The sequence below is a fragment of the Lissotriton helveticus genome, chromosome 10 (assembly GCF_964261635.1).
Source record: "Lissotriton helveticus chromosome 10, aLisHel1.1, whole genome shotgun sequence".
NCBI lineage: Eukaryota > Metazoa > Chordata > Amphibia > Caudata > Salamandridae > Lissotriton > Lissotriton helveticus.
Genome location: NC_136071.1, coordinates 392,973,974 through 393,000,453, shown reverse-complemented (window position 1 = coordinate 393,000,453; position 26,480 = coordinate 392,973,974). Strand labels below are relative to the sequence as shown.

Genomic DNA, 26,480 nt, shown 5'->3' with positions numbered 1-26,480 from the left:
TTTCCGCCTATACCACTTCTGCCCATAGTGCTGAAGAAGATTAAGCGCGGCCGAGACTAAGTCATTCTTTTGGATGCGGATTGGGCACGAAGAGTCTGGTATCCGGAGCTGCTCAACATGGCCATCGATCCTCTGATCTGACTGCCTCTTTGGGAGGATCGTCTGTCGCAGCAGCAGGGGACGGTCCTCCACCTCCTTGTGTGGAGAGTGAGCGGTGGCAGTTGACGTCATTTGACTTGCCTCCCGAAGTTTGTGATGTAATCTTGGCAGCCAGGCGTCCCTCTACTAAAATGGTAAATGCCTGCCAGTGGAACAAATTTGTGGCATGGTGCACAACAAAGGCTGTGGATCCCCTTTCTGCCCCTCTTTCTGAGGTTCTCTTGTTCCCCTTCTCTTTGGCCCAGCAGGGCTCTGCTCTGGGCACTATCAAGGGCTATCTTTCTGCCATTTCTGTCTTTCCTAGGCTTCCAATCAGCCTTCTCTCTTCAAGTCCCCGGTTGTAAATCGTTTCTTAAAAGGCATAACTCATCTCTTTCCTCCTATTCCCGTCATTATGCCTCAGTGGGACTTGAATCTGGCCTTGACCTATTTAATGTACGCTCCCTTTGAGCCGCTTCACAACTGTCCTTTGACGCTTTTAACTCTGAAGACTGCATTCCTGGTGGCCATCACATCTGCAACATGAGTGAGTGAACTCCAGGCTCTTTCATCCAAGCCTCCTTTTCTGCCTGTACATCTGGACAAGGTTGCCCTCAGAACTCGTCCATCCTTCCTTCCCAAGGTTGTCACTGCCTTTCACATTGGGCAAACCATGACTTTGCCCACCTTCTTTCTGCCTCCGCATCCTTCGATAGAGGAAGAGAGGCTCCACTGTCTGGACCCAAAACATGCGCTTTCTTTTTATCTGGATCGCACTAAACAGTTCTGGGTGGATGACCAGCTCTTTATTGGCTACATGGGCGCCAAGAAAGGTGGGGCTGTACACAAGCAGACTATCTCCAGATAGGTTGTTTTGTGTATCAAAGCCTACTGTTCTCTAGCATAGAAAGAGCCTCCAATGGGGCTGCGTGCCCATTCCACCAGGGCGACGGCAGCCACTACTGCTTTGGAATGAGGAGTTCCTCTGAATGACATCTGTCAGGCAGCTACGTGGGCATCGTTGCACACATTTATGAGACACTACTTCTTTGACAGCCACGTCCAGAGAGATTTCTTATGCCAGACTGTTCTCCAGGACTTTCTGATGTGAACTTGGTTCGCAGACCCAGCTCCAGAGCTGGTATTGCTGGGGTATCTATTCTAAGGTAAAGAATCTATAACTAACTGTTTCTTTCAGATGAACAAGTTACTGACCTTCTGTAACGATATACCTGTAAGAAACATAGGTTAGTCATAGATTCTTTACCGCCCCACCTATCTGTAGTATTCTTACATGATGTTTTATTCCCTATGTTTCTCTGTCCTAGCTGCTGAGCCTTTGTGTGTCTTCTGTATGGAATATTGGTGAGTGGACCTTGTGTAGAATGCCTGGGTAACTGGACGAGGAGTGACAGTTGGTGAGAGGGGCGGAGCAGCTAGCAGGCTGCTCCTGGTGGGGCTGTTGTTGTCAATTCACAGACTGCCTTACAGGATGTATATACCTGTTATTGATGACCTGTCTACTTATATGAATAATCCTACTTGGATTACAACCTACAGCGTGTCATCATTACTAGATTTGGCAACGAGTTGGAGATCTCCCCACGCTCTACAGTTGATCAAGAAGCCTTCTACAACATGTTGGGAAGAAGCTACAACAGGGAGAAGACTACAGGTGCAGACAACAGGTACCACAAGATGAAACAAAGAAACTTAAGGAGCAACAAAGAGAACAAAATCAGCACGCTGTGCAGCCCCACTAGTGTCTACTACAACGGACAGGCCCTACCCAAGCGTGCTGTACCCTGTCTCAAGAGGTTACAACAACAAGATCTGAGCCTACAAGTACAGTAAGCTGTTTCTTTTGCTTCATGGATGCTGCGCAGAGTGAGCCTTCAAGTACTGTAAGCCTCTTCGTTTATTACATGGACGCTGTGCATTGTATGATTACCATCAACATTTTAAGCCCAACATAAGCGTGCTGTTACTGGTCTCAAGAGGTAACTACAACAAGAGTTGACACTCAATATGTGGTGAGACACTACTTTTACTTCATGGATGTTGCGCTGAATGTGCTTTCGGGAATAGTGAGCAACTTCTTTCACTTCAGTGACGTTGTGCAGAGTGTGACTCACATGGACATTATATTCCTAGCATGTCTAGATAAATTATCAGGTATTGCTGCCTACGCTGGAGCAGAACTCTCTATACACTGGAATTTCCTCATGGTCACGCATGAAGGCACTCAAACAGATGTACATGGACTTTTCCTTCAGAAATGTAAGTTAGAGGATGTCTCTTTAATGGTGGTGTCTGGCAAATTGGTGACAAGTGAGTGGACGTGTTTGGGACACACAAAGACTTTGACTTTCGAGTCCTTGGGGTTAAAGAGAGAGGAGACGTTATTTATTTAAAGATTCTACCTACAGAACACCTCTGGTAGCTCCAAGGTGCCTATTCTGGAACCATGCTAATTGGAATAGGTGAGGCATTTTTGTGGTCCATTGTTGGTGTTCTTTTGAGCAACTTTGCCTTTCCAACCATTTTATGTTATTTCAAATATGAGGCGCGTGTCTCATTCAATGCGCGCGATCTTACCTCTGTTGTGAGGACGCGCTGATGGCTCGAGGATTCTACTGTGACTATGCTGAGAAGCTGGCCGCTTCTGTAGGACGCTTTAATGCACAGACGTGCCGTGAGCCATCAGCTCCGCGTCAAATACGTAACGCCATCTTTGTGTGTCTCATGCGGGAAGTGTTGACTGGTTGACTGGCACATTGTAGAAGCCTGTCAAAGCATGTTGAAGTACAAAAGAAAGATCCGGTGAGGAGCATAATGGCTGTGCGGTAAGGCGAGGCATTTCGGGAATTGGACTGTGTAATATGCCCACTGTGAGAGATGCCTGTTGAGGAAAAAAGATGACAAAGATTAATAATATAGTAAGGGGCGCCGCATGGGTTAGTCGACCTCCGGACTTTAGTGACGTTGTGCAGAGTGTGACTCACATGGACATTATATTCCTAGCATGTCTAGATAAATTATCAGGTATTGCTGCCTACGCTGGAGCAGAACTCTCTATACACTGGAATTTCCTCATGGTCACGCATGAAGGCACTCAAACAGATGTACATGGACTTTTCCTTCAGAAATGTAAGTTAGAGGATGTCTCTTTAATGGTGGTGTCTGGCAAATTGGTGACAAGTGAGTGGACGTGTTTGGGACACACAAAGACTTTGACTTTCGAGTCCCTGGGGTTAAAGAGAGAGGCGACGTTATTTATTTAAAGATTCTACCTACAGAACACCTCTGGTAGCTCCAAGGTGCCTATTCTGGAACCATGCTAATTGGAATAGGTGAGGCATTTTTGTGGTCCATTGTTGGTGTTCTTTTGAGCAACTTTGCCTTTCCAACCATTTTATGTTATTTCAAATATGAGGCGCGTGTCTCATTCAATGCGCGCGATCTTACCTCTGTTGTGAGGACGCGCTGATGGCTCGAGGATTCTACTGTGACTATGCTGCGAAGCTGGCCGCTTCTGTAGGACGCTTTAATGCACAGACGTGCCGTGAGCCATCAGCTCCGCGTCAAATACGTAACGCCATCTTTGTGTGTCTCATGCGGGAAGTGTTGACTGGTTGACTGGCACATTGTAGAAGCCTGTCAAAGCATGTTGAAGTACAAAAGAAAGATCCGGTGAGGAGCATAATGGCTGTGCGGTAAGGCGAGGCATTTCGGGAATTGGACTGTGTAATATGCCCACTGTGAGAGATGCCTGTTGAGGAAAAAAGATGACAAAGATTAATAATATAGTAAGGGGCGCCGCATGGGTTAGTCGACCTCCGGACTTTAGCTCAAGTGCCGAACTGCATGTAATGTGTAGAGAAAATAAATTAAAAGACGGTGCACATCCATTCTAAGATGACAGTTTGTACAGTTATAAGCAATGTGTTTGGATTAATTAGTATGATTGTATATCCTTAACTGTTTTCAGTGACATGTTTAAGTTGTATGTAAACTGTTTTGGGTTGTGTATAGGCATTTTTAGTATTTGATCTCCTTACGCAAAGGTGTGTTTTACCTAGTACACTCGGTGAGTGATCGCTCACCGGTGAAGAGCTAGTTGATTATTCACTAGGGTATCCCATTTCTATATGTAGGGTGGGTGTAACAAGCCATTGTTTGGTTGTGTTTGTCTTTTACCTGCTGCAATTGTTGTATCTTTTACTTTGGGATAGGAATGGGTTTTAGTCCCATATCTACACTTTGTGATAAAGTCCCCTTAAATTTAGTTTGTTGCAGGGGTGGGTTCCCTGTGTGAGTAAGACACCTTGTGCCGCACGTTATTTGTTTGTTGCAGGGGTGTGTTCCCTGTGTGCGTAAGCCACCTTGTGCTGCACGTTATTTGTTTGTTGCAAGGGTGGGATCCCTGTGTACGTAAGACACCATGTGCCGCACGTTTGTTTGTGCAAGGTTTAGACCTTGTATGCCTCCTTATATGGAGAGCATATATGTTTTTTCAGGTTGTCCCTTGTAGATGGTAGGGGCAGGACATTAGGTTTTTAGTCCCTCTAATCCACATGACTTGATTCCTCTCACGGAGAGCACATACGGTTGTCCTTAGTTAATGCTGGGGGCAAGACATTGGGTTTTAGTCCCTTTATTTCTCATGACTTGTCTCTCTGCATGAGAGCACGTGTTTTACATTGTTATCCCATGGTTATGTCGGGGGCAGGATATTGGGTTTTAGTCCCTTCATTCCACATGACATTTTGATCTATATTTATTTTCCCTATTTGAGGAGGGGGATGGGTACTGTATTCTGTATCCATCTTTCCTTCTTGTCTTTGGTCCCTTTCCTTCTCGTGGTGCGGTGTTCCCGTCATCCCTGGGTCTGGGCTTCGGACTCTGTTTTAAATAGTTAATTTCCACTTTAATGTTGTGGGCTTTGTTTCCTTCATCTTTGGGTTGTGGACTATTTATTATTGCTAATTTTTTATGTTTATAGTTTATGCAGTGGTTTTGTTCATTCTTTTGTTCTAAAAGGATTCGATATGTAGTGTTCTTACATGATGTTTTATTCCCTATGTTTCTCTGCCCTAGCTTCTCAGCCTGTGTGTGTGTCTTCTGTATGGAATGTTGGTGAGTGGATCTTTTGTAGAATGCCTGGGTGGCTGTATGAGGAGTGACAGTTGGTGAGAGGGGCTGAGCTGCTCCTGGTGGGGCTGTTGATGTCAATTTACAGACTGCCTTCCAAGACGTATATACCTGTTATTGATGACCTTTCTACTTATATGAATAAACCTACTTGGATTCCAACCCACAGCGTGTCATCATTACTACACTATCCTCCCCGTTCTGCAAACTGATTTCTAGGGTTAAGGACATCCTATCAGGGGCCTTGTTTTGTGCACCAGAGGTCAGTGTCTTGCATGGCCCTGTGTTTCTGGCGTGGAAAGGCATGTACAGAACTGACATCAGCGCGCGGGGGTGGTGTCTAAGTAGCTACCGCGACGTCATCCCTGCGACCACAATGACGGACGCAGAGAGGTACTGCTGACAAATAAACTTTCCGGATCCAGTCTGACGCCGGGGGTAAATCTAAGGTAAGCCATCCATAACTAACCTATGTTTCATACTAATATATTGTTACCGTAAGTAAGTAACTTGTTAAATATTACATACTGAAGGCAGCTTTTTTACTCTGACAACAGAGTGCATCAGAGCTCAGAGAGTGATTTGTTAATGAGTACATTTTCCTCTTCCTAATGTTTGTGAAGTGTACTTTCCTGTGTGATTGTGTTTGTCCACAACTAGGTAAAAGGCATAAGGAGGTTAACATGCTAAACTTACATGTGCCATCTCTGTCTCTACATAGCATTGCTCAAGAGGAAGAAAGTAGATGACGAAGATGATCCATTAAGGCGGACAGGTAGACCTTTTGGAGGTCTTATCAGAGATATACAGAGAAGATACCCAAAATATCTAAGTGACTTCAAAGATGCCCTGAATGCCCAGTGCATGGCTGCTGTGATCTTCATCTACTTTGCTGCTCTTTCTCCAGCCATAACATTTGGGGGCCTTTTAGGTAAGACATTACCCATTTTTCCTTGCAAGAGATGATGACAATCACTTGATTTTGTACCCAAAATAAATTTAAATAAAATAATGGTTGATGAATTAAGATCTGTCATCAGGACGCTGCACTTAAATGGAATATGGTGCCTAAGGGAATGAATTATTTGGCATGTTCTCAATGTGTGTTGAGGGTATCAGCAGTGTGTTTGCACCTAAAATAACTTTGGGTGAATTTGAGGTTGCAGTCAATGGTGGGCTTTAGGGAATAATGTGCTGTGTATGTAAATAAAATAGAGGTGCTCAAAGTAAGAAAAGAGCAAGCACTGTAAGCTTGTGCAATGAGCTGTCTTTTTCGTGCATCTCTCTTTAGTCCTAAACAGTGAAAACTGCTATGCATCATTGAAGCTATTATTAAAGCTGAAAAAAGTCTGCTATTAAATAGTGAGACTGCTGCATTTACTAACATGGCATCAGTTATATCTATGAAGTGTCGTTGTGAAGCATTCAGTGTGAATTCAAGAATGAATTTGTGATATATTTTAGAAGTATGTTATCTATGACTGAAGGTGCATGAAAAGAAGAGTTCACATCACCGCAGTGGTGGCTGTGTGTAGTTACCTTATCATATGTGCAGAATTTTCTATATTGTTTACTCTGCATATGTGATAAATATGCACCATTTTAGCTGTGGTGTGATATTTATTCGTCAGCATAATGTTGGGGGTGTATGTAAAGCATTCAGTTTATCAGCATGTTCTCAAAATTCTGAAACCACAGTTGGCAGGTGGTAACTCATCATGTGTCTAACCATACTGCTTGTGACATGGACTGAAATATAAAATATATAAAATTTGCTAGTGATCATGAAGGAAAGTTAAGATCGTACGAATGACACGTAGGCGAAGATTATGCAAACACCCTGTCATTGAGCTGAGGTATAACGCGCAGCTGACTCTGGAGTCCGGGCTCACCGGTCAATCCCTGGTGCGGGTGGCAACTCTGGGCAATAGCTCACTTAATCTCCCCGACAGTCCCCAGCGCCTGGATACCCTTAGGGGTGAGAAGTTGTTCTTTACAAATCTGTAATTATAATTGAATACTTCAGCCGCCATAAGTCAGTACAGGAAAAGGAAAACCACATATCCAATGAGAACGAGGGATAATGATCTATAAATTCAACTAATCAATACATTCAACCAATCATCAAGGTCCATCCAAATCGAAACCATGAGGAGATCAACCTTTTCCTCTATGTTTTTTGTACAAATCACCCCCCCTCATGCGTGTGAGAATTATAGAACTCCGGTCCTTCAATCTTGCTTCTAGTTTCCACCTGTCTAGTAACATCAAAGATCTGCAATTGCCAGAACAATTAAACAAAGAAAGGTTGTCATCACAATGTAATTAACCATTTATTTTTTTGTCATGATAGCTAAGAAATGTATATTTTTTGGCAGTACCTGGAGGCTGATCGGGAATGACTCAATAAGTTATGGACCCATGGTTGCGTTTTGTTCATCTAGCAATTGTACGGTTTACTCCATGTCAGTAAACTTTCTTGCCAAGGTGTTTATGACGTGAACATCTGAGACTATTTTGCCTATTAGCATTCTTAGTTTGGCAAATGCCAGTTTCCTGGAAAGGTCCTTGACCAATGGCGAGGAAAGGAAAAGGTTCCGGCATCAGGTTAAATCCCAGACTCGATCATACATGACAGCACAGCCAGGTTAATACCACTAATTTGTCTACATACCATGGTATGTTACCCAATCAGGGCACCATTCACTGCCTTATGTCCTACTGAAATGGCAGATCTAAAAGAGTTAATTACCCTGTATGCCAGCTCACCAACTGCAAATTCGTACTAAGCATTTAGAATGTGCAAAATTCCCTGTCCCAGACACCTGCTAACCCACTTGTTCCCCACAAAATGTATTTCCTGATAGTGCCATCAGACCACCCTTGCCAAATGAGATGTACAGCTTGTTTAAAAAATGCCTGGGATCACCCAAAGTCTATGGAAATCAGCATCTCCATGAGACACAAGGACTTACCCAAGACCATGGAATGTAACTGGCCCAGGTGATTTTGTCAGCATCTCTGAAGATAGGTGGAGAGGGATCTGAGAATCCCAGGAAAATACCACCATTGCTGACAATCACACTGAAGTGTTCCGGGTCATCATCACTAGTACCTGATCTGCCCTCTGCCTCCTCCTTGTGTTGCCACTGACAATCATCATGTCAGGAGGAAAGGTATAATTGGTCTCCTCTTTCCAGTCCTGCAGAAAAGCATTCACTTCTGTTGAGTCTTGGTCCATCCTCAAACTGAGGAAGTTGGTAAGCTGGAAATTTAGGGGTGGTGCAAACTGAACTGTCAAGTATGGACTCCAGTGACTCATCTAGTGTTGGAACACCCTGTCTATTATGAACCTATACCCCAATCTGTTGTCAGATTCTTCTTGCCAGGCAAGTACTTTGGCAAGACTGCAATTTCCTTCACACGTCAAACATTCCACTCCTCTTATTCAATCTCTGCCAGTATTTTAGATTTTGTGGCTCCCAATTTAACATACGTATGGCAGATATAGTGTCCATCTTCAAGAGGAATGAGATGATGGTCAGATCCTTTGTTAGCTATTTTATCACAAAGTATCTCACCACTAGTTCTAGGCAATTTATGTGGAGACCTCAATTTGAGTCCATCTTCCTCCTGTGGCAATTTCTCCATATCGGGTCTCCCAACATAGACAGCTGGCATCCCATTCGGTCACGCTGCAAGGTGAGGTGTGTCAGATGGCCCTCCCATATCAGGCCTCCATGTGTTCAGCCACCAGTCTAGCTCCATTAGAGTCTTCTCCTAGAGTTGGATAATATTTGAGTAAGAAAGACCTTCTTGGAGAGGGGAGGACTTCGGTTTCTGTAGTTGAGCTGGCTCATAGACATTTCCTAGTTTAATGATGGGAGAAGGCCCCCAATCCTGTCTAGTTGTCTCAACAACATACTGTCTCTCGTCAAGACCTGCCGTTGTTCCTTCCTGATGTTTCTTTTTTTTGCATATGTAGCCTGAGCATCACCAAGAAGATTCTGCCATGAATCCTATAAAGAACATGATCTGAGACAGCTGAAAAATCGTCTTTTCCATGTTGATGACAAAGCTCAGGTTCTGCAGAAGGTTTATCCAAGTCTCCGAATGGGTCCTTAGTCAGAATGAGCCCTAGTACAGGAGGAGGATATATTCCAAGTATATGATTAGCCTTATCTCCCTGAGTTGAGGAACTCCAGAGCTGGTCTCAGCAGCTTGGTGAGCACCATGGTTCAAAAGGCAACCCAAAGGGTGGGACAATGATTTTGAAAGCTTTGTTACTCCAAAGTACCTGAAGGAATCTCCAGTGGGTCGAATATATTGGTGCCAAAATATTGGCACCCATTAGATCCAGCTGCACCATCCAGTTTTTTTAAAAAGGAAATCCTGTAAAAGATTGGTTTACTCCATCTTGAAGTAGCAGTATTCCATCCATTTATTGAAGTCTCTTAGGCCTCCTAAGTTAACACTTTTGCCTTTTGTGCCAGACCTGATGAGTCGTAGTGCTTCTCCCAAGTGGGCAGAGAATTGAACCGTGTGTACATGGTTAACGCGGCTCAGGTCCTGGGGCTGTGTGCTGTGTCAGCCTTCCCAAAGAAGAGAACCTCAACAAATATTTATATATTGCCTACTGGCGGTCGCCGGTAGGTAGTTATAGTTAGGAACTTGTTTCAATTCAAAAAGTGTTTTTTCTTTTGCCAATATCTTTTGCACCGTTTGACGAATCCTCGCAAAATTTTCAAAACGAATGGTTCGCTCAGGTCAGATCCTGGCTTGAAAATGTCGGGGTGATTCGTCAAGTGTGGACCGAGAGAAAAGGGGGGTCCCAAAATGCGTTTCCCCATGTTAATTTCCATATGCACTTTAGACAAAGCTACAGCCCGAATTGCTGAACGGAATGACACCAAATTTGGCAAAAAGGTAGGTCTTGGATCAGAAAGCGTGCTTTTTTTAAATAGTGTAAATCAGCTCAGTAGTTGCTGAGGAATACAAAGAATAAAAATATTGATAGCTGAGCACGAGGAGGATTTGCGACTCCTCCTGAGTACGAGGTTCATTCTGATTGGCTGCCAACACTCCAAACCAGGAAGTGTTGGCAGCCATCTTGTGACTCAGTTACTGAGTCACAAGAAAACAGTTAGAAAAATTATAAAAAATAAGAAAAGGGGGCAGGATAGAAACACCCTGACCCCCTAGGCCTGCTCAGGGATCCCACAAGGATCCCCAGGGCCAAAAATAGGATAAAAAAAAAGAATCAGCAGAATTCGCACTGGGTGCACGGATCCTGCCGAAAAATAATAACATGAAGCGTGGTCTTCAGCTCTTCATTTGTTTTAAGACCCCGGGTGGGCCAGGTCCCGGGGGCAATGTATAATTAATGTGTGGGCGACCGTGGGGGCCCCCAGAAGCCCTGGGGACCGCCACCTGCCCGGGGCGTTGCTCATAATTTTCGGAGGACACGTGACCCCCAGATCCCTGAAGACAGCCACCGCCCTGGGGCTTTTTAAAAAAAAATGTGTGGGGGTGAGCTCCTGCCCCCCATGCTGCTCCGTGGACCATCACCTCTCTGGGGCTCTAATCTGATTAAAGGAGTGTTGGGTGGCTCCTGCCCCACCCACACTGCCCCGGGGACCACCACCTCCCTGGGGCAATTTTAAATAAAAGGTGGGGGTCTGTTGCGGACCCCAGGGGACCACCATCTCCCTGGGGCTTTAAACACTTGGGAAGGGGGCCACACGGCCCCCCCCTCCTGAAGCTCTAGATGGCCCTGGGGACCGCCACTCCCCAGAGCCTGCAATGTCCAGGGGTGCCCATCCCTCGGGCCATTGCCGTTTGCTATGGACATGCTCCTGCCCTGCTGTAGAAAACACTGCTTTCCTTTGTTGAAGCGAGAGCAGGAAACCTGCTCTCACTTCAAGTAAGCAAAGCAGATTTGCTTTTGGGCAAGGGGAGCTGCAAGTCAGCAGCTCCCCTTGTCCAGAAGCAATGCCGGCTCCTGCAGGAGGCGGGGAGCCAGCTGGGACCGTGGAGGTATTGGAGCTCCCCCCACGGTCCCCAACTTGTGGGCCGGCCCCAGGGGATGGGGGACATTGGCAAAAGAAACAATTGATGGATGGAATGCTGGACAATTCAAACATTCACCCCCTGTCACAAGGATTTGGGTTTAATCCATCATTCTTTTGCTCACCACACCACCCCAGTTTGGACCCAGCCATATGCAAATCAGTCTTGACCCTATTCCTTGTGGGAACAGTCCAGCCCGAACTGCCAAACCAGGTCCTCCCTGGACCGGAAACAAGCATCCTGGGACCGGTTTCAGGGCATCACCCTTCATCAGCCAGGCTAGCTTGAATCCAGTGGTGTAGTGAGCACGGGACCCATGTCTGGGCATACCCTTCCCACTTAGGGAGACATATACAAAAGAAAGAATTGATGGACGGAATGCTGGACAATGCAAAAATTCACCCCCAGTCACAAGGATCTGGGTTTATTCCATCATTATTCTGCTCACCACACCACCTCAGTTTGGACCCAGCCATATACAAATCAGTCTTGACCCCGTTCTTTGTGGGAACAGTCCAGCCCGAACTGCCAAGCCAGGACCGGAAACAGGCATCCTGGGACCGGTTTCAGACCTGCCGTAGAAAACACTTCTCTCACTTCAACTAAGCAAAGCAGAATTGCTTTTGGGCAAGTGGAGCTGCATGTCAGCAGCTCCCCTTGTCTAAAAGCAATACCGGCTCCCGCAGGAGGCGGGAAGCCGGCTGGGACCGTGGGGGCATTGGAGCTCCCCCCGCGATCCCCAACTTGTGGGCTGGCCCCGGGGGATGGGGTCCCCGGGGCCAAAAGTGGTGGGGTCCCCCTTCCAAAGAAATATAAAAAATACTTTTTTTTTTTTTTAAATGCAATGAGACAAAATCGACCTCGGGAAGGGGTCCGCGTAGCCCCCATCCCATTTTTAAAAAAAAATAAAAACTGTGTCAGGTCCTGGGGGCAGGACCCAAAAAATACTAAAAGAAGGGGGGCCATGCAGCTCCCCTTCTAAAAATATTTTAAAAAAAAGAAAAGCCAGCATTGTGGAGAAGTGTGGCTCAATGGTTAGAGCGGCAGACCCTGATGCAGAAGTCTGGCACGGGACCAGGGTTCAATTCCGGTCTCGGCGGCTCTTGGACTCAATTTCCTCGGACCTGATAATTCTCGCCTCGGTGCCTATTCTAATCATGAGTCCCACGCTGCAACTCTGGGCAATAGCTTGCTTAATCTCCACAACGGCCCCAACAACGCTAGGATGCCTGGCTTCCCTTTGGGGGTGCCCAGGAGTGGGCACCTCACAGGGAAAGGCCAGGAAGGGTTCCTCAGCGGTATTCGTACAAGTGCCGAGATGCCTCCGGGTAGTCGTACACTATACAAGTGCGTAATTATCATTATTTATCTCGCGGGAGGCGCCGCCCCCTTCCTGTAACAGTCTGCAAACACGTCTCCTGGCGTGTTCTAAGTTGGGGTATTAAGTCCCTTTCATTCCTGAGGACCCCTGGGGGCCAGCTAGCCCAATAGGTACCTCCAGTAATCCCCACACCGAGGGATTGCTGAGATGTGGTCAAAGGCCACGCCCCTTTTTACACCACTCTGCAAACACGCCTCTTGGTACTTTGCTGGTGGGGCGATTAGGTCCTCTTGTATCCTGAGACCCTCAGGACACAAGTGGACTTCATCCCCCGAGCAGCAGTGCGCCAGGAGCTGCGTTTGCAGAGTGGTGTAAAAAGGGGCGTGGCCTTTGAGCATGCTCAGCAAACCAGCTGTATGCGGCTTACTGGAGGTAACAGAAGGGCTATTTGGCCCCAGGGACCCTCAGGAGGAAAGGGGAATTCATCCACCAACCAAGAGCGTGCCAGGAGGCATGTTTGCAGAGTGGTGAAGAAAGGGGGCCTGTGACGACCTCTCAACAGTTCCACTGTGTGGGGCTTACTGGAGGTAAGAGGTAGACTAGTTGGCCCCAAAGGACCTCCAGCAGCGAAGGGGACTTCAATCCTCATCCAAGAGCCCACCAGGGAGCACGTTTGCAGAGTGGTGGGCAAAGGGGTCGTGTCCTGCTATGAGAACTTAACAATCCTGTTGTGTGGGACTTAGGAGGGGTAGTTGGGCCCCAAGGATGTCCTTGTGGGCCAAGTACCCCTCTTGTTACCTCCAGTAAGTCCCACACAGTAGAATTGCCAAGACCTCCTCGGAGGCCACGCCCCCTTTCTCCACCACTCTGCAACGTGCCTCCTGGCAGACTACGGGATGGGGGATGAGGTCACTTTACTCCTGAGGGACTTTGGGGGCTAAGAAGCCCTCCTGTTCCTCCTGTAAGTCTTACGCAGTGGAATTCCTGAGCGCTGGTTGAAGGCCCAGCACCATTTCTCCACCACTCTGCAAACACGACTAATAGTTAAAGAAGCATTTGCAATTAAATAGGTTTTTCATTTGCGAGAGTTAGAGCTATTGGTGTTGTAAATGTTTTTTACTAATGTTTTTTGGTATAGAGTGGGTGTACGCTGCGTGTAGTGGAATTATGTGGTTTGTTGTGCAGTGAAATTATGTGAATAGAAAGTATGTGGTATTTAGTGTATAGGAATTATGTTGAATGGGATTATGTGTTTTGGAGAGTAATTATGTGGTATTGTAGTCTGTGTTGTGGAGTGGTAACCTCAGGTTTAGCCTTCCTCGTTTCCATAAAAGCTAAACTATAAATTCAATGAGACACAAAAAAAGAAGGAACCACTGAGGAGCACTTCTGGATCTAGTCGGAGGAATTGTGGAAAAATAAGCCTTTTTAGGGGCTCACTGCTGCAGGGGTTCACCCTTAACAGTCCACTGGTCCTTAAACCAACAAGATAGAGATTGGCTCAAAGGCTAAAATAAAGACAATACGTTTATGAATCACTCATGAATGGGACTACATTGATACAGCACCCCAGGGCACTGTATTAGATAGTACAAGGAATACAGAGATCAGGGGCCTTTTATACACGCTTTGTTGCTGAATAAGCATGGAGACTCAAAGAGGAGGTACAAGCATGTACAGGAATAACTATCGACTAACATGGGCAGACAAAAACCTCTTACTCAGCAACGTGGGAGGGGACATAGTACAGCTTAGTTAGTTGAAACAGCCTGACAGTTACATTCTAAGACAGGTGCATTCTAGCAGCTAACGGCCACATGCATCAATATTGCCGTTTGCGAATCCTTAATTGCGAAAATTAAGGAATCGCAATTAAGGATTCGCAAACGGCAATGCATGATTAATTGCCTTTTTTTTAAAAGAATCGGTATTTTTCCTTAATTGCGTCTCACAATTTGCGAATCGCAATTAAGGAAAACCCTTCCCATTGATTCCTATGGGCCAAGAGGCCCATAGGAATCAATGGGAAGGCATTTACAATTTGCGATTTTCAATTTGCGAATCGCAATTTGAATATGCAATTTCAAGGGTGCAGAGGGGGGTCCAAAGAACCCCTCCCTGCACCCATGAAACGAAACTTAACTGCAATTTAGACACACACATGTCCCAAGGACATGTGTGTGTGTAAAATGCAACTTTCAAAAATGCATTTTTGTGCATGTTTGAAGGTTTTCGGTAAATTAGCACGAGGTTCAACCTCATGCTAATTTACCGCTTCCAAATTGATAATTCGCAATTTTAAAATGATCATGCATTGCATTTCAGAAATCTGAAATTGCGATTTCTGAAATGCAATCGCAATTTTAGAAATCGCAACATGATTGGGATTCCTAAAATTGCGAAATACATGATGCATTGCACTTTTGATAATTGCATTCACAAACGGCCGAAAATTGCGATTCGCACCGTTTGCGAATGCAATTATCGTTGATGCATGTGGGTGTAAGGCCTTTCTAAGCATGCACAGTGCTCTGGCTCAGTACTGAAGGAGTTAACTACAGTTGAAGACTCAAGCAGAATAGGAAGGCAGGCAACAGTGAGAACGGCAGAATCACATGGCCAGCACATGGCTAATGCAAACGGATGCCGCAAACAAAATGGCTTCAACTCATGTTAACAGTAATTCCTGCGATTTCCACAGAATGACCAGGGCTACTGGAATTATGTGACTGTTCGGCTGCACCAATTTTCACATAATTAAACATTTCCAGCATTTGCCAAATATTCCATCATCTGCTGCAAAATCGGCAGATTTGAACAAAAAAAGCCTTGTTTGTAGCTCAAACGGCTCAAATGTTCCCAAAAATGCAGTGTCATGTGTTACAGCGTAGTGGAAGGCCCTTTGCAAAGCTGGAATGGTCACATGTTAGTTATTGGAAAATATGGGTGTTACATTGGTACTTATGGTGCTATATATAGAAAAGATATAGAAAAGGCCTTCGATAGCCTGGAATGGGTGAACCTACATGCGGTGCTGAGGAAGTTCGGTGTGGGGCGATCAATTTGAGCGCTGGACGAAAGTATGATACTCCTCTGCAACGGCCAGGGTGCGGCTGGGGTCGGTAATATCCTCTGATTATCCAGTACGAAGAGGGACGAGGCAGGGATGCTCACTCTCTCCCCTGTTCACATTGGCGATCGAACCTCTAGCCGCCCAGGCCAGGAAAGGAACACCGTATAGAGGGCTTGAGTATTGTGGAACCCCGAAGTACATATCGCTGTATGCGGATGACCTGTTGCTGTTCTCGGAGGACACGGACGGGGCACTGAAGGGGGCGATAGGAATGCTGTAGAGATTTGGAGAACTATCGGGCCTTAGGGTTAATTGGAATAAAACGTGCCTTTTCCCGGTAAGAGCAGATGCCCCCCAGCCGCGGCTCACTGGGGACATCATATGGGAACGATCCTGTTTCACCTACCTGGGAGTGCGTATCTACCATGAAGCTGCTGACATGCTCGAAAGGAATATAGGACGCTGTATAAGGGGCCTGAAGGGTTGAATGGCGTTCTGGGCAACTCTTCCCCTTTCGGTAGTGGGGAGAGTGGCGTTGCTCAAAATGGTGGCTTTGTCTCGGCTGCTCTATTATTTCCGCACGCTACCGGTATGGATCCCTCAACGGATATTTAGGGAACTGAAAACACTGACCACAGAATTTTTGTGGGGCCATGGACGGCGACGAGTAGCGCTATCCACAATGATGAGGCCCAAAGCGGAGGGAAGAATGGCAGTTCCTAATTTTGAACTTTATTATTTAGCTGCACAACTGCAGATCCTCACACAAAATGTTGTGGTGGAGTTTAGGGGACCTGATTTGACCCGAGGAAGGGGAATACAGAGACATATCCTTTCGTATATAATCATGCAGCAACAGCTGGATCTACGGGACCTAAAGCTAGAAGAGAAAACCTTGCGTCTATGTTGGAACAGGAGTCACCGGAGGGCAGAGGTGGCACACCCATATGCACCGGAAATTCCCTTGGGAATGTTGACAGCGTTACCGCACGGAGGGGAATGGTCTACACTCCTAGACTGGGACGAGTTAGGAATTCAGGTAATAGGACACCTATATATAGATGGCGAATTATTGCTGTTCCGGGTGTTGCAGGAACAGTACGGCCTTCCTGACAGTAACTTCCTATTGCATGCGGCATACGGAAACACTGGAAGTCTGGGCAGACAGAACCACCTACCACCATGGCCTGCCAATATGTGGTGATGGCAGCGGGAACATTCAAAGCGGTCACTTGCCTACACTCTCGAATGCTGAATGAAGGTTTAGAACCACTGGTAGCACTGAAGTTAAAGTGGGAGGCAAGTGTGGGGCAGCCCATACCATACACAACATGGGGCCGTATACTCCAGAGGACATGGAAAGGGAGCAGAAATGCTAGGTTCCAGCAGGTACACTTCTTTATACTGCATAGGGCATATTTAACCCCAGGGAAAATCCGGAAGTATTTCCAGGCCCAGGATGCGGCGTGCCCTAGATGTATGGCGCCCGATGTGGAACTGGAACATATGTTATGGAACTGCCCGAAGATAGGACAGTACTGGTCTGAGGTAGGGGCGCTCCTTAATGAAGTTACAGACAGACAGGTGGAGTATGACATGGCAACTTGTCTGCTGCTGTGGTTTCCCCACACGGCTAAAACAAAGATTACCAGTTAGTTCATTGACTTGGGCCTAATCTTTGCTCAGAGAGAAATAACCTGGCACTGGAAGTCGAGGGGGGCCTATCCAGTGGAAGATGGAAAGCAGAACTATGTAAATGGGCCAGCAGTGAGAGCACTGTTGGACTGCGGCAGGCGGCCCGCACAGCGAATGAGAAAAGTTTAGAGGCGGCGCGAGCATGGGAGGCGTTAGTGCAGGCCCTACGGAATTCCCAAGAGGAAAATGAAGACTAATGTGGGAGAAGGTTGAATTGTGTTCCATGTGAGGAGGCTGATGATGTGTATTGATCCGTTAGGTTTTGTCTATTGATCATTGTAATTTCTGCCTGCACCATGCCCACACCAACAGCAGCGGGGGTGAGGGATCTGAGGGGTTTGTTGGGGGTTTTGATGAAGACACGTAAGATGACTGAATGTATAAGGTGTCATATGTTGATACATGTGCTGTTTAACCAATAAAATGTGTTTTCAAAAAAATAAGGCACTGCTTTATTCTCCCAACCTTGTTTTAATCAGTATAGTTAAATACTGCCTTTGTTGGTCTGTTCCTTTTCTGTTGATGAATGATACCCATCCAACATAATGCGCGTGGTGCACAGTATTACTGGCATGTTGGAATGTCCTAGATCATTCCAGGCGTAAGATACTTCTTTACTGTTTAGAACTGGATACTGTTAGAAGTTGTCCTAGTATATGCTGTCCACTAATTAAAGTTGGCACCTTGTACCATTCCAAACAACCCTTATTGGTGATTAGGTTAAAGACAACCTTTTCAGAAACCTATCCTAGTGGTAGCTGTGGAGAGCAGCATTCAGGCTAAGTCTCGAAGGAATGTAAAGCAGCTTGTTTTACCAGATCAGAACCTCCTGAATGGCCAAATGAAAAGAGAACCACACAAGTGTTATATAAAATATATGTATTTATTACCAAACACTCTCTACTAACCTCTTTATGAGATTAGAGCACAAGGCGCACAATACTAAATCTATAGAACAACCGTAAATAGCACATTACACAGCGGGCTCCAGGGGGAGACCGAAGCATATACTAAAAAAATTGTATAACAACTACTTCACTAGACACAGTGCCTAGAGCATGTAGAATCGCTGGGACACCAAAGAACCACCCAAAGGAGTGACAACGGGACCCCATGGAGGACGGTGCAGTGTGAGAACACAGACGCGAGCTCCATACAACTCTATGGGAAAGTCGCGGTTCGAAATATACAGTTTAAGGACACTTCGGAGAGGACTTCAAGCAAACCCTTTGGAACATAGAAGGTTCTAAGGCCAGCGCCCTTGTGAGTACCGAGGTACCCGTGTTACCTATCCCAGAGGAGCCGGTGCATAGGGGTCAAATGGTGTCGGAAACCCTCTTCGTTTTAAGTGGCGAGATGTAAAGAAGTGCTGCTGCCAGGAAGATGAAAAGTGTCCAGTGGAATCCAAGCCTGGATCCGAGATGAGAAGAACCTGAAAGCAGAGGGGACAGAGTCTGGGTCACATCAGGGTGACCAGGGGCTCGGTAGAGGAATGCCCACCGATGTCGGGTGCTTCAGGTGACAAGATAGGATGCTTGACTCTGCAGCCACGGTGACCAGGAAACTTCGACGACGACCAAAGTCTGGAGGTGAGCTGTCCCACGAAGGATGTCGACTCCTGGGGGGTCAGTGTCCGGATTGAAAACCAACAAGCCTTTGCAACGGCAACCCACGTGTGCAGAGGAAACAAGTTACGGTGACGACCAGCAAGGTCCTGGGGACTCTCCAAGCAATGGAGAGTCAGGGCACGTCTGGGGCAATCAGGGAAGCCCACAGGAAATCAAAGTTACCTTCACAGGGACCCACAGGCCAACGGACCAGGGATCGTGAAAGGACCTGAAGCTGAATCACAAAATACCAGCCCACGGAACACTCGTGGACTGTAGGCCGGAAATCTTCAGTGGAAATACTGCTCGGGTTCAGGACTACACGTAGCCCAAAGCACAGCATCAGGGATCGCCAAAAAGCATATGCTGCTGCAAAAATACACAGTGCACAGGGGTTCGGGTTGCACGGTCCCTACGAGGGATACTGGTCTCAGAATTACTGAGAGGTCAGATCAACCTCAGCGACGCTCGGGAACCTACCTCCTGCGTTGCAGAAATTTTCGGAGTCCTCAGGAGCTCAGGAGATGCAAACCGGTCAGATGCGTTAAGGTGCCTGCTGCTGCAGGGGAGTAACTCCTTTACTCCAAGGGAGATTCTTCTGTTGTCCAGCAAAGTGTAGAACGTCGAAGTATGTGGTTTCTGCTTGCAGAGTTTAGTCCAGGTAAAATCTAAAGTCCTGTAGTCAGGGTTCCTACTTTATACCCAAAGAAGGGGTTTGACAATCTCTGGGGACCCACCTATGGGAGGGTCGGGACAGAGGGATGGCTACACCCATGTCCTTGGTCCAGTTTCGTGCCAGAGCAGGAGCAAATGGCTCCTGCAACCGGGTTGAGCTGGACTATGCACAGGGACACCAAATGTGCCCCCAGTGCAGACTTTCTGGCACTCTCAGAGTGCACCTACCCAGCCCAAATACACTAAAGCTTGTCTGGGAGGTGGTCACACCTTCCTGTGACAGGAAACCAATTGTCAGGCCTTTCCCTGCTTGAGCTTGGCTCCGCAGCAGGAGGGCTGACTCGTGTCTGTGGCTGGCAGCATCCATTTTGTGATGTCCAGGTCGAGAAAGCTGGTACCGCGTGTACCAGTGTTTCACATAAGTCCCTCTAGAAGGGTGGAATCATACCTTCCCCTCCAGTTACTGGTGGGGAGGTATGATTCTTGGGTGTTTGACACCAAACACAACATGTTTCTAAGCAGCCGTTTTAAAGTTAGCATTTACTGCAAGGTTATAATGCACTTAAATATATATGGTTGGCTGCATCACAACAACCCCGGAAAATAGGTTCTGAAGGCTACAGAGGGGCTCTGCTCATGCAGGGGCACCCTCTCACATGAAACCCAGCACCCTGCCTTCAGGATTGATAAGGTCTGCCATAGGGGTGATAGGTTTCTATGTGCAGTGATTTAGAATAGATATAGGTAACCTATATCTAAGTAAGGGGTGCATGCACCACCTTACACAGGCTGCAGTAGCAGACCTGTGGTGCCATTTTGAATGGTCTCTCAGGGGTGGCACAATACATGCTGCAGCCCCTGGAAGGCCTCTGGGGAACCTGTGTCCTGGGTACATGGTGCCCATTGGGTATCCCCGTATCCAATCTGGAGTGTACCTAAAGTACATCCAATCAATTTAGAGGAGAAAGCAGATAGGCTGGGGTCCTGAATAGCAGGATCCCAGTCAGTCTAAGTCGAAATCAGTGATACATCAGCAAAAAGTGGGAGTAACCATAGTAAGCAGATCCTACTCTCCTACAGATACTGTATCCAGGGCCCCAGCCTAGCTGCTTCCTCTCTAAAATGATTGCATGTACTTTAGGTAACCACAGATTGGTTAATGGGGTACCCTTATAAGTCCCTAGTGTATGGTATCCTATATACCCAGGGCATAGGTATCCCAGTGGCCTCGTGGGGGCTGCAGCATGTATTATGCCACCCCTGAGAGACCACTCAAAATGACACATCTGGTCTGCTACTGCAGCCTGTGTAAGGTGGTGAATGCACCCCTTACTTAGATATAGGTTCCCTATATCTACCATATATCACTACACATATAAAACTATCAGTCACCCCTATGGCAGTCCTTATCAATCCTGAAGGTAGAGTGCTGGGTTTTGTATGAGAGGGTGCCCAAGCATGAGCAGGGCCCCTCTGCAGCCTTCGGAATCTATTCTCCGGGTTTGTTCTGTGATGCAGCCAACCATATACTCTCAAGTGCATTATAACCTCGCGGTAAATGCTATCTTTGAGAAGGCTTCAAGGAAACATGTTGTGTGTGGGCGTGGCTTGAGCGCCGATGGCGGATGTCGCCTAGTCGCTCGGCTCCGAGATCGAGCCGCCAACTATCCTGCTTCCTGGGCGTTGTGGGTGCCCCGACCCCCACACCGGTGACCGCTGTGGTTCCTGCGCGAGCGAGAGACGCCGGGGGCCGATGGTGATGCCCCGCTTGCAGGAACCAGTCACCCGCGGACCGGGCGGAGCGGAGAGCAACATGGCGCCGCCTCCTCCCTGTGATCTGGGACGGCAGAGCACCCCACGAAGACCGGTGCCCCTAACGCGGCGGCTACTATCCGCTCACTCCAGGGGAGGCCGCTTCCTCACAGCTGCCCACCGGGACGCCGAGGACGCCTGCGGGTACGGTGGACGCGGCCCTGCGTGACCGCCGCTACACTCCACGGCGGAGTAGTACGGTGAAAGTGCGCGAGGGACTGAGCCGCGCGACCCAGACCGACACAGCCCAGGTCCCCGGTCTCGGAGGTGAGAGACCTTGCAGCCGCTCTGCGGTGAAGAGCCTGGGCCCCTCCCCCCTGCCCTGCGGAAGAGAGGAGTGACCGGCGGGGTGGCGCCTGGGCCGGCTGCTGACTGACCGGCCCCCAGCTGGAGGTGGGGGAGACGGCGCAGCGGGGACCCACCGTCCTGGGAGGGCCGCCTGAGACTGGGGGTGGACCACATGGGGCCCCCCCTCCCCCCCATTGACTTTTGGCTGGCCTGTGTGCTGGGCGTGGGACGGGCGTCTGGCCTCTCAGCAGCAAAAGACGCTGGCGGAGGCCGCTGATACTTGTGGCCCTGGGAGTTCTTGCCTCGCCGGCCATTGCCGCTCCGCTTGACCCGCCACACTTCCGGCCACTGATCTGGTCTCCCTGGAGGTCGACTAATAGTTGAGAGGTGAGGGACCAAGGGCTATCGCCACTTCCCACGACCATACCGCGGCGGCAGGGGGCGCCCTGCTTTGCCCTTCCCCCGACCGGGGTCTCGCGGAGGCCCCTACTAAGGACCCTCTCCGACATGGGAAAACCGAAGGGCGTTAAAGGGGGCGTCCAGACGGCCTCTGATGTTGAGACGCCTGATAACGATGACCGCTTGCACCCAGAGGGACCGGGGAACCCGCACCTTCAACAGCAACTGGACAAGATCCTGACAGCGATCACTGAAACGCGATCGGCCCTCCAACAGGACATTGCTCAAGTCGCGACGAGTTTGGGCCTGCTCAGAGCGGACCATGGTAAGCTCTCGGACAGGGTTAAGGAAGTGGAGAGCTCGATGGGGATCCTGGAGCCTGCTCAGAAGTCGTTGGAGGCTACAGTAAAGGATGCTCTGTCCCGCATAGACGTCCTGGAGAGACGGGCGGAGGACGCGGAAGGGCGCAATCGATGAAATAACATTCGGGTGGTCGGCCTTCCGGGAAAGATTGAGGATGAGGACATGATGGCGTATCTGGAAGATTGGCTGAGGACGGTAGTGGCGCCAGAAGGGCTTTCCTCCTTTTATACCCTGGAACGGGCACACAGGGTGCCAGCGAGACCACCACAGCAGGGCCAACCACCGCGGCCGGTGGTGGAGCGGCTACTCCATTTTCGAGACAGGGACTTTCTTCTCAATGCCGCCAGACAGAAAGGTCCGTACCAGGTGGCAAACAGTCGGGTGAACATCTTTCCGGATTATACGTACGAGACGCAACGGAGGCGGACATCCTTTCTGGCGGTAAAAAGGGAGCTGAGGAGTGAGGGCATCCAGTATTCCTTGTTATTTCCAGCACGGCTCCGTGTCATCCTGGACGACACGACCAAATTCTTCGACACCCCGGATGACGCATGCAGCTGGCTTGAGCTGTACAGAGCTGGCAAGGATGGCTTTGGGGCCTCCTCCCAACCCACTTCGGAGAGCAACCTGCTGAGGAGATCTAGGCGGGTCCGACATCGCAGGGGCAGGACTGCTCGACCCTCAACGCTGGAGGCCGAGGCGGAGCAACGAGGGGCGCTGGAGATGGTCTCCAATATCTCTGGTTCCCAAGGCAAACACGCACCTGAACTTTCGGAGCCTGGTGAGAGTGGTTGCCGCTCGGACACAGAGGGATCTGAATCAGACAGCGTGACACTCCCGGTGATCACCCCGGAGACGGCGGAAGGCCTCCTTGATGGACAATGATGACTTCGGGTGAGCCAGCTCTGGTTGGAGGGAGGGAGGCGGTTGGAGAGAGAGAGATCAGGAAAGGGGGAGGGGAGGGTTTAAGAGGTACTGTTAAGTGGCTGATGTAATGGGGGGTTGTGGCTGCACCCTTTACTGGCCCTAGTGACTTAGGGCTCGATCGCTCTTCGGTAGCATTGCAGTGCGGGGACCCCCTATCGGCGTTCAGCCCCCACTCTGCCCTTAAGGCACACCTGCGGTTGCTACCGTCAGGCTAGTTCGGGGGGGAAAGTTTGGGGACGCAGTTTGGATGGGAACTGGGTGGTGCTATCTGGAACCTGTACTGGGGGGGAAGGGAGGGGGTTCATGTTATGGGGATGTTCTTTTGTTGTTGAAGGGGGTACTCGCCTTCGGTGTGGGATTGACTAGGTGCTTGACTTGGATTTTACAGAGTTTGGGGAGACCAGAGGGAACGCCTTGGGACAATGGCTGATCCATCAACCCTGAAATGTGTTACTTGGAACGTGCGGGGACTGAATTCCATGTCCAGGCGACACAAAGTGCACGCTTAGCTGGTACGCAGAGGTGTACAGATTGCGCTACTTCAGGAGACGCACCTCACCAAGTCTGAGGGACTGGCATTACAGCGCAGATGGCGAGGGCAGGTATTTAACACCACATACTCAGCTTATGCTAGGGGCGCGCTGATCTGGGTGAGGGCTGGGGTCGCATTGCAGGTGAATAGATATGTTGTGGATCCGGAGGGGAGGCATGTGGCACTGGCCGGCAGGCTGGGGGGACGAGAACTGAACATTTGCTGCATTTACGCGCCTAATACGGACCAACTCGCCTTCCTGACCACTTTGTCGGGGTCCCTAGCCTCTTACTTGTCGGGACCCCTCTTGCTGGGAGGGGATTTTAACTCGGTGGAGGATGTTAACCTCGATAGGTCTCACCCTCCCCTCCCGGACTCGCCGACCCATCGGGTGGCATGGGGCAGATCAGACTGGCAGACTAAATGGGGGCTGACGGATATCTGGCGGGCCCAACACCCCTACACCCGCGACTACTCCCATTTCTCTGGCATGCACGAGTTGCATGTCCGATTGGACGGCTTGCTGGGATCGGGGGATCTGGTTTCCTCAGCCGTGAGATCTGAATATTTGGCAAGAACCATCTCCGACCACAACACGCTGTTGGCGGATTTTCGGTGGCTTCCGGGCACCCCTTGTGTGCCGACTTGGAAGCTGCGCCCCGAGCTACTGGAGGATCTGGTGTTCCAGGATGGCCTTGAGGACAAGATCATTAGGTACTTTGAGTCGAACGAGGGCACGACTGAGGAGAGAGCCACGGAATGGGACGCCTTTAAAGTGGTGGTTAGGGGCTATTGTATCTCACAGAGGGTTGGAGTGCGCCGGGTCCTCCTTGAGGATCTGACCAAAGCTGATAGCAAGCTACGCGATCTGGAACTCCTCCGCCCCGGCCGCCCGGAGCTTCAACAACAGACTCTGACGGCGAGAGAGGTGGTGGCGGTTGAAGTTGAGCGGCTGCGAAGCTATGATTATAAGGCTTACATGACTAGATCGCTTGCCGAGGGCGACAAATCGGGAGCGCTTCTGGCTTGGCTTGCCAATCCAACGAGACGGTCCTCACCCATGGTGGCCATGCGCACGGCTGGAGACAGGGAGGTTTACACCCAACCCGAGATCCTTGACTGCTTTCGGCGTTATTACGAGGTGCTATACCACAGTAGGCTGCCACTTGACACCACCCCTATTGACGGCTTTCTACAAGACCTGCGGATCCCCGCCCTGGAGCCCTCACAGGCGAAGGACTTGGGGAGAGATGTGGAACTTGGGGAGATCCGTGGCGCCATAAAAAAGATGGCGTGTAACAAGACACCTGGCCTTGACGGGCTCCCGGTGGAGTTTTATTCCACCTTCGCTGACCTCCTGGCTCCAAGACTTTTGGCGGTTTACAGGGAGGCGAAGTCCCGGGGGTGCCTACCCGGCTCGATGCGTGAGGCCCTAGTGGTACCCTTGCTCAAGCCCGGTAGGGGGGGAAATGATCCTGCGTCCTACAGACCGCTGTCGATGCTTACGGTCGATTATAAGATCTTGAGCAGCATACTAGCCTCACGTCTACTAGATCACATGGGCTCCTTGGTGCACGACGACCAGGCGGGTTTCATTCCAAAACGTAACACCACGATGAATATTCGCCGATTGTTTTGCCTGCTAGAAGGCGGCCATGCTGAGGCTCCTAGTCCCACGATCCATTCGATTGACCTGGAGAAGGCCTTTGACAGCTTGGAATGGGCTTACCTCCATGGAGTACTTGAGCGCTTTGGCCTGGGAGAGGGGTTTCTGCGGTGGACCGCGGTGTTGTATGCATCGGCGGTGGCTAGAGTTCGCTCGGGCTCGCTGATCTCCCAACGTTACTCAGTGGAACGGGGCATGAGACAAGGGTGCTCGCTGTCCCCGCTGTTATTGGCCCTTGCGATTGAGCCCTTGGCGATATCGATCCGCACGGGCACCCATTACAGGGGATTGCAGACCTTAACAGGGCACCACTACATCTCCCTGTACGTGGACGACCTGCTGCTCTTCCTTGAGGACGCTGATGGGGCCTTAGCCGGGGCTGATGCAGTGCTCACGGCTTTTGGCAAGATATCGGGCCTCAAGGTAAATTGGGCAAAGACTTGCCTGTTTCCGATCCGCAGAGATGAACCCCGGCCGGACACTCCCAGAGCGATCCGATGGGAACCTAGCTGTTTTAAATATCTCGGGGTGTATGTATATCATCGCCCGGCTGATATCCTAGAGGGCAACGTCTCCAGGTGCATCCGAGCATTGAAGGGTAGCATGTCCTTTTGGGCCACCCTACCGCTGTCGGTAATGGGACGGATCGCACTGCTGAAGATGGTGGCGCTCCCTCGGCTTTTATATTATTTCAGGACACTCCCAGTTTGGATCCCACCGTCAAGCTTCCGATACCTGGACTCCTTGATTGTGGCATTCCT

General features: G+C 49.1%; 1 protein-coding gene across 4 annotated transcripts in view; it reads left to right on the top strand.

Moving 5' to 3' along the window:
* The window catches only part of SLC4A2 (solute carrier family 4 member 2), a 1,409,997-nt gene that overhangs the window by 1,075,601 nt on the left and 307,916 nt on the right, over window positions 1-26,480 (top strand). For all 4 annotated transcript variants that reach the window (XM_078662834.1, XM_078662833.1, XM_078662832.1 and 1 more), the window contains one exon: window positions 6,014-6,223. In XM_078662834.1, the coding sequence (XP_078518960.1) occupies window positions 6,014-6,223 (210 nt within the window). The remainder of the gene's footprint in view (window positions 1-6,013; window positions 6,224-26,480) is intronic.